General features: G+C 53.8%; 1 protein-coding gene across 1 annotated transcript; it reads left to right on the forward strand.

The window, feature by feature from the left end:
- Positions 1-3,676: 3,676 nt before the first annotated feature.
- Positions 3,677-5,011, forward strand: ADRA2A (adrenoceptor alpha 2A; the record flags this gene model as incomplete). The annotated part of the gene is made up of 1 exon (XM_082286094.1): positions 3,677-5,011. One exon carries the CDS (start codon positions 3,677-3,679, stop codon positions 5,009-5,011), a length of 1,335 nt encoding a protein of 444 aa, XP_082142220.1.
- Positions 5,012-9,030: the final 4,019 nt, after the last annotated feature.

The raw sequence follows: 9,030 nt of genomic DNA on the forward strand, positions 1-9,030 counted from the left end.
TGGAGAAGATGCTGGAAGCGATGCTGGAGTTGAGGAGTGGAAGAGATGTATAAACATGGAAGCAGCATGCCTAATTAATGACCTGAAACCAGCTGTAAAGGTCAGTTTGTTTGCTGGGGCCGCGCTCGAGGCACACGTGCTGAATGCGAACTTGGCCGCAGTGCCTCGGAAAGGGCACTGCTGCCCTCCTGGGATGGCAGCTGGCAGAGGGGGAGCCATCACAGGAGGCTTGACAGCCTTCAGCCTCACTCATTAGCGTGCACCCAGGCTATCCCCCCTTGTCTGGTGAGCCCGATTCCTTGTGGGGTTCTGCTGAGAAACCAGGCTGCTTGCTGGGGAAAGGGCAGGCTCCTGCAGTCTTTGATGGGGGATGCTGCAGAGAACAGGCTGTTTTCTGGGCTGTCTTGTCAGGCACTTGTCAACTGAGTTTGATCTGCGGAGTCTTAAAACTCATATTAACTCTGTCAGCAGCATGCATGCAAAAATTGAGTGTCTGGATGCAAATGCCGGGGAATTGATGTAAAAGTGTTCTTTGCTAGCTGTTTTTTTGTCCCTGTGAAACTTTTCTCTACAGTCTTCCAGAGGCTAAAAATTCAAGTTTCTTGCCTAATCCCGGGACTCTGGGAGTTGAGGCTTTATGAATATTACAAATTATCATCAAGCATGGTACAGACTTGTAAAGACAGCTGTCCTGTAGGACAAGGTGTGCCATGGGTTGTCACGTGAGATCTTCAGGGTGCTTGCCAGCCCTTGCAGTTTTTGACCAGCGTTCATCTCAAAACTGGGCAGAGCCATGAGATAACCTGCAGAGAAAATCAAGGGGAGACTTAGCATTACTGAGTCGCTTTGCAGACAGTGCTGAGTACTTCTGGTGTCAATAAAATCACAGAGATGTCACATGCACAACAATGGTGGCAATGAAAGTGCCTTTGCTGAGGCAGGTGTTCTCCCCCTTTCAGATGAACACAATGCCATCCCAGCTGTTCCCCACTTGCAGAGAACTCTCTTTCTAGAGGTGTTTCGGGGACAAACCCTTTCCTTCAAGCCTTTGGCCTTGTGTTCTCCTCAAGCTCTTTCTCCCAGCAAACTGAACTGATCAAAGCTGCTTTTGCCATGCGGTGGCTCAGGAGCAATGTTGTTGGCTGTGTTTAGCTTCAGGCAGACCGAGGGTGTCTAGCTACAAAAAGAGACAGAAAATCAAGGCAGCTGGTCATGCTTTGTTATTTAAATCTTTAAAGGCATTCTGTCTGTGTTGGGGAATGCAGGGAGCATGGGGGGAAGGCAGGGTGTTTCCAGAAAGGCACCATCCCAGGTCTGAGGAAAGCATCTCAGTCCCTGGTGGCCTCAGCGAAGGTGAACAGTTGGAACTGAGACCAAACTCATCCCAGAAGGGGTTGATCATGCGGGCAGGGCATGGCCTGCATGACCCTGTCTGGGTCCTTCGACCCAAGCAGTGACCAAGGATGCTTCTGCCAAGAGTGATGAAGATTCCTTACCTGAGGAAGACTCTCTGCCAAGCAGAGCAACACATCCTGCAGAGCACAGCAGTCCCCTGCAAACAGCAGAAGGCAGGAGTTGTTCACAAAGTCCACCACATCCCTGACCTCTCACCTGTCCTTGCCGTAGACTTAGGTGACTTAGTCCTCTCATCCTTGCAGTGAAGCCTGTGGTTGTACATCACATTTACTCTCAGATAGAGATCTTTTCTGTGGGAATGTCAGTCATCTTGGGTTTGATTTACAGGTTTTAAGTTACTCTCTGCATATTGCCCTTTTCCCAGACACACCAGTGCAGTGGGCCCTGCACTCACTTGCTCAGGTAGTGGGATTCCCCCCCATTTTCCCTCACTCAGCCCTATGCCAGTCAGAGAGACTGCGCTCTCTGGCTCCCAGACCCCGTCTCTCCCATTCCTGTTCCCTCTCTTGGGCGTCACCACTCCTGGGCCTGGCTTATAACACAGTGTGTGGCATAGGGACAAAGATGACAGGCCTTCCTCCCTGAAGGCTTTCCTCTTGCAGAGGAAATCGGTTCATTGGCCCGAGCATTCTGCACGGCGATTGAGAGCAGCCTGAATCTGGAGCACCAAGTGAGCATCACTAGAACCACCTGAAAACGAGGGAGAAGAGGCCGCGAGTGAGAGGATCAGGGCTGGAGGCCGTGTGCTCTGCGGGTGAATGATCTGTACGTACTGAGAGCTGGCAGCGTTGGGGCTGGGTGGGACACCTGGAGTGTCACTATCGTTCCTTTGCTGTTACAGAGCTCCCCATGCAGCCATGGAGGTGGGTGATGCCAGCCCCTGTGATGTCGGGGAGCGCCTGGGGAGGCTTTCCAGGAGTGGGGCATCCTGCGGGGCAGCTGCCTGTCCAGGCCTGCTTCCCCTGGGGGGCTGCCAGGAGCGAGTGTGCTGAGCCTGTGCTGTGGCGTGGGGCCGCCGTGGGTGCCCGTGAAGCGGGGCTGAGCCGGGCTGGGGTCGGCGCGGCAGTTCGGGGCTGCCCCATCTCCGGCTGCTCTGCCGCCCCGTCCTCCCCTCCGCCATCGGGAGGATGCTGCATCGGGGGGATGCTGCATCGGGGGAATGCTGCTCGGCCCGGCGGGTGCAGTGAGGCGCCGCGGCCACCAGGTGCCACTGCCCCCCCGCGCTGCCCGGGGCCACCGGCAGCGCCCGCTCCGCGGGGACCCTCCGTGAGCGGGGACCCTCTGTGCGCGGGGTCCCTCCATCCCCGCAGGCTCCCTCTGTCCGCGGGGTCCCCCGCCCTCGGGGCCGGCAGCTCAGCCCTCCCTGGCTGACACGCGAGGCCGTGGGGAAAGCGCTGCCCTCGGGGCTTCCAGCAAGCACAGCCGCACACCGGCAGCCGGAGCGGAGCCCGTCCGTGCCCCGGCGCACACGCGGATCGGGGCCGGCAGCTTTCACCCCCTCGCGGCCGGACTTTGCGCACTCCCGGCCGGCCCGCGGAGGCTGCGCAGCGGCCGCACGGTGGTCGCCTCCAGCCGCCCCTCGCACGCCCATCCCCGGGGACAGTGGGACCCGCTCCGCGGGGCCGCTCCTCTCTCCGGGCGGGGCGGAGAGCCGGGCTGGGCGAGACCGTGGGATGGGAACAGCGTGACAGTGGATGCGTGTGTGTGCGCGGAGGTGCCGGGGAGCGAGCGGGTGTGCAAATACAGGCAGTGCCGAGCGGGTGCGGTGTGTGCGCGGAGCGGGCGGGCGCGAGAGCTGAGCGAGGTGCGTGTGCGGGGGACGCGCGTGTCCGCGTCGGTGCGGGGGTGCGCGGTGTGCGAGTCTGGCTGTGTGTGTCCGTGTGTGTCTGTCTGTCCATGTGTGTCTCTGCCTGTGTCTGTGTGTGCGTGTGCGCGCACCGGGGGCAGTTCCCCACGTGGGGCTGACGCGGCAGCCCCGGCCCGATCCGGGGCTATAAAGCTGCTCGGCGGCGAGCGAAGCAGAGCAGCCGCGGCCGGCTGCAGCTCCAGCCTCGGCCGCGCTCCGCCCGCCCCGCCGCGCTCGGGGGTCCCGGCGGCAGCGCCCAGCATGAGCCGTGCCCGCCCGCAGCCCCCCAGCCCCCGGCCCGCCGCTCCGCCCCGGCCGGCGGCACAGTAGGACGCGGAGGAGCCGCGCGCGGAACCGGGCGCGGCGCGGGTGGAGCCGGGGCGAAGGGCGGGGGTGTCCGCGCAGCCGGGGTTGATGTTTAACCTGGAGCGCCCGTTCACGGAGAGGGGCCACTTCTTCTCCTCCATGGAGTACCAGCGGCAGCTGGAGGAGGAGGAGGGCTACCCCCCTCCGGGCACCAATGGGACGTTCAACGACAGCGGGGCCGGGCCGGGCTGGGGCACGCCGTACTCTCTGCACACAACCATCACTCTCATCAGCCTGGCCGGCTTGCTCATGCTCTTCACCGTCTTTGGCAACGTCCTGGTCATCATTGCTGTCTTCACCAGCCGGGCGCTCAAAGCCCCCCAGAACCTCTTCCTGGTCTCCTTAGCCTCAGCTGACATCCTGGTGGCCACGCTGGTCATCCCTTTCTCACTGGCAAATGAGGTGATGGGGTACTGGTACTTCGGTAAAGTCTGGTGTGAGATCTACCTGGCCTTGGATGTGCTCTTCTGCACCTCCTCTATCGTGCACCTCTGTGCCATCAGCCTGGACCGCTACTGGTCCATCACACAAGCCATCGAGTACAACCTCAAGCGTACCCCACGCCGCATCAAGTGCATCATCTTCATCGTCTGGGTCATCTCGGCTGTCATCTCCTTCCCACCACTCATCTCCATCGAGAAGAAGAGTGGGCAGCAGGCTGACCAGGGGGTGGCAGGGTGCAAGATCAATGATGAGAAGTGGTACATCATCTCTTCTAGCATCGGCTCCTTCTTTGCCCCCTGCCTCATCATGATCCTGGTCTACATGCGCATCTACCAGATAGCCAAGAGGAGGACAAGGGTCCCGCCAAACAAGCGGGCAGAGCGCCCCGAGAAGAAGCAGAATGGCTTGACTGACAAGGAGGACCTGCCAGCCACAGCACAGCTCAACGGGGAGAAGGCAGCAGGAGGCAGTGGTGGGCAGGAGGGAGAGGTCAATGGCATAGACATGGAGGAAACCTCTTCCTCCGAGCACCAGGAGAACAACCAGTGTAAGAAGTCAGAGAGACCATCGAGAGGAAAGACCAAGACTAAGCTGAGCCAAATTAAGCCTGGGGACAGTTTGCCCAGGAAGCCAGAGGAGGAGAGGAACACCAAAGGGTCCCGGTGGAGAGGCAGGCAGAACCGGGAGAAGCGCTTCACCTTTGTGCTTGCAGTGGTGATCGGAGTCTTTGTCATCTGCTGGTTCCCCTTCTTCTTCACCTACACGCTGATGGCCGTCTGTGAGAGCTGCTCCGTGCCCGACACCCTCTTCAAGTTCTTCTTCTGGTTCGGTTACTGCAATAGCTCCTTGAACCCCGTCATCTATACCATTTTCAACCATGACTTCAGACGGGCCTTCAAAAGGATCCTCTGCAGGATAGAGAGGAAAAGGATTGTTTGAAGGACCCTTTGCTACCGGCAGGACTAATCAAGACTTTGTACGAGTGTGAAGTGTGTCTCTCTCGGGCTGTGCTTGCATGGGATGGTTTCCTTCAGCTCATGAGCAGGAAGCCTTTAAAACCTGAGATGAGCCTGTGGGAGCACTGGGCAGCAGCAGTGAGGAGCACCAGGCAAGTGGAGGTCTGAGCCGTGGCATTCGGCTTTCCAGGGGAGGATGGCCTTTGACTTGCTTGGTTTATTTTGTTAGGGTTTGTGCTTTTTTTTTCTTTTGCCAGAATCTCTCAGTGGATATTCTCATGACTGCTCAGTTTGACTCTTTAAAGACAAACATCATGCAGCGCTGTGAGATGAACAACAGAAAGGGAGTATGCCACACCAGAGATGTTGGCTTTTTCACTTTGTTGTATCTTCCCCCCCCCCCCCCAGGCTGTATAAGTAATTAATTTTGACCCCCTTGTAAAACCCAGTATTGTATTCTTGAATTTGAATGTCTTAATTTTTGTAAGGCAAGCAGCTTTGAAACTGTGAATGCTTTAATTATCCTTGATACCTTAAAAGTCTTTTTTTTCCTACCCCCTGCAAAGCCCCTCACTCATAACCACTGAATAACTAGAGCCATCCCCCTACCTGACAGTTTGATAATATTACCAACATTTCCAAATTCCTGTCTTTTTATTTTTTTTAATTTTGATTGTAAATCTTAGGATCATAGACCTCATCAGACTGGCTAATTTTGTTGGTTTTTTTAATGTCATACTTATTCCTGTTTAATTTCTGTGTTGCCAGTGACACGATACAGCTGAGATGGCAACTGTTGTCTCGTTACTCATTAGAGCAGACCCTGATGGAGTGGTGGCTTTGCTGTGCAGGCAGGGATGTCCCAGGCAACGGAGACAGTCTCCCTTGCATCGTGAGCCTTGGGTCCCAGCCAAGCTCCCCACGAGTTAATCTCGTTTGATATTATACCACTCTGCAGCACTGAAATGTGTTCCATGCTCACTTGCTTCCTCCACCTCAACTGTAAATAGGTAATGTTTCAAAGCAAACAGCAGGGCTCTGCATATCATGTTATCTCATCTGTGCTGATTTGTGATGGTTTAACTCCTGCAGGATTTCCTGCAGAGAGGAGGGGGGTCTTGCACAGTGGCTGTTCATCTTTCTCAATTAAGAGAGAAGAGTTCAGTTTTTAACCTGCCAGTCTCATCTTTCCTAGGAAATAGGGAAGCATCCCTCTTTCAGTCTTATACAAGGCAAAACTCTGAAATGGGAAACTTAACTGCCAGTTTCTCCATTCTTTTATAGTGTAATTAAGCTTTTTCTTTTTTGGTTTTTTTTTAAGTGTAAATATTGTGAGATTGGAGCAGGAGAGAGAGTTAATACTGCTTTTACACTCTTTCCTGAAATGGCTTTCAGCTCTTTGTGCTAAAAAAAAAAAAAAGGCAAAAAAACCCAAAACAAAAATGGACAGAACAAATTTAACATCTTTATGCCATGAATAATTATCTGGAGAACATTTATAAGAAAAACTTTTGATTTATCACAATAAAAGAGTCTGCAAGTCTTTTAATGTTAGGAAAACAGCTTTATCAAATGCTAACAAGTCACAGAAACGGTTGGGAGAAAGCAAAGTTTGTATAAGTTGAATGTATAAGATGAATTTGCCTTCTCTGGATTTGTATGGTGCACAGGAAGAGACTTTAAAAATACCTTTTTACTTTTGGGGAGTGTTTTGTTGATTTTGCTCTCTCTTTTGACTTTCTAATTAACTCCAAGCGTCCCCGGATGCATCTTGGGGCCTGGAGAGCAGTGTTTACATTCACTTGCATTTTCAGAACTGAATCCTCAAGAGGTGAGGACAGCAAATAAACTGTGCTTTAATGTAAAAAAAAAACCAACAAAAACAAAACCAAACCACAAGCAGAAGTTGCTATAATGGATGATTATTTTTATTAAATAAAAGAGCGTTTACAGATCAAGTGTGAAAATCCTCTGAATAATGTTAGCTGTTATATTTTATTTTGTTGTATTTTATTTTCTGAACTGTTCACCGATCCTCTGCTAGCTTTGGTCTTGCCATTTTTTGAAGAACACACTGGGAAAAGCACTTGCATTGTCTGAAAGGCATTGTTAGCCCAGGTAGGAACAATGGCTCTGTTCATTGTGCAGTGGCATAATAACAAATGAGTCCTTGATATTTCTTGGGCATTTCTACCCCACCTCTTTGTGCCACAGTAAGGGCATTCACGTGTTTGTTTAAGAAAAGAGCATAGGGTTTGAGGGTGTGATTTGCACCCTGGGAGTGCAGCCTGGCACTGCTGCTGGGGACGCCTGCCTGGCGCGGCATCTGCAGCTATTGTGAGGGATTTTAATAATTAGTTTGCAGATGGGATTAGAAACAATTAGGCTGGAAGGCAACATTTTGTGATATATGCAGGAGTGTCCACCTGAGTGGGGCTTTGTTTCCAGCCCCCAGGAGCCAGAGCTTGCTTGCCCTTCCACCAGCGCTGCCAAGACCCTCCCTGAAGGAGGTGATGGGGGATCGTTCTCCCACTGAATGTGGAACTGCTGCTGGTGAGAAAATAAATGACCAGAGCCCCGTGTGGGAGCTGCTGGTCCGGTGGCCCCACTCTGCCAGTGCCCTGGGGGTGCAGTTGGAGGTGCTTGGCAAGGTGGGCGGGGGCCAGGGTAGGAAGGCAGTGTCACTGCTGGGTGTAGGGCACCTGATGGTGGCCCAGGGATGAACATCTTGCTTACCTCGTGGTGGCCTTTGCAGGCCAGGGTGTCCTGCTTCCACTCTGGTCTTGGCTGACCCTGATGGCCTTGGAGGGTTTCACAAAGCAGATCCTGTGGGAGACTCTGGGTCAGTGCCTGGGACACGAGGTGATCCAGCAGGCATTGATTGCACTTGCTCCACCCCTCTGGCTGTCAGTTGTCCTCACTGCCAAATCTCTAGTGTGGACAGCGGAGTATTTTAGTGGGTTTGGGGCTGGGAGACTGAGGCTCTTCCCCTTCCCCCTCCTGACTCCCTCCCCATCATTGCTTCCAGGTCATTCCCTTGCAAATGACGCATTAAGGGATGTAATGAACTTTGATTGTTTTTTACAACCTTTTATTTTGGGGCTGAAAGGTTAATGGTGTGAGGGGAGGGAGGGGGACCTGTCTCCCCAGCTGGGTGGGAGCCATCCAGGCTGGCATGGCAAACAGCAGGCAGAGATGCCACTGCCCGCTTTGCCTGGGGGATGTTTCTCCACCACTTTCCAGTGTGGGGTGACCCTACACACCACCCTTTGTGTGGGCACCCATGAGGAGACCACAAATGTGCCAGACAAGGGATGTGCAGGAGGGGCTCAGGTGAGTTGGTCTGGTGGAGCAAATGTCCTAAAATGCTTCTGGAGGAAGCTGGACAAGCAGCAGTGTTGCCTGCCTGGGGCTTGTCCCTGATCCTCTCAGTCTACTGATGTACTCATTTGTTTCTGTGAGGTTTTGTCCCTGTTCTCAGCGGGCCAAGGAGCTGGTCACATAGAGGAGCCTCTTTCCAGTGAGGGAGGGACTTGGCCTGAGTCACTCTCTCTCTCAAAATGAGTTTCCCAGACCTAGAGGAGCCTCAGCAGGTTTCAGACACTGTCCATCAGCCTTCCTGTGCTGTAAATACCCCCAGTCCCACCCCGCATCCCCTTGCCCAGGGGAAGGTCCCCCCTGGGTTGGGTGGCTGGCAGCCCCCCTTCCTGTGCAGCTTTCACCAGTTGAAGCTCTTTGTCTTATTTCTTAACTTTTGCTGTTCTTTGGAAAAGTTCAAAGTCTGTCGAGATTGCTCCTTTATTACAGCCAGTGCCCTGGCCAACAGGTCCACTTGGAGCTCTCCCCATCTCTGGTACGAACTGCTCTTTGCAGCTGGTTTATAGGAACATCTCCATGGCTTGTGAAATGTTTGTAGTAGCTGTGACTGCTGTGCCTTATCTCAAGCTGTAGAAAAGGAGTGAAGAGAGAGCAGGATTAGTGTCAGCCCAACACTTGCAGTAG

This window comes from Coloeus monedula (genome assembly GCF_965178545.1).
Source record: "Coloeus monedula genome assembly, chromosome: 8".
Taxonomy (NCBI): domain Eukaryota; kingdom Metazoa; phylum Chordata; class Aves; order Passeriformes; family Corvidae; genus Coloeus; species Coloeus monedula.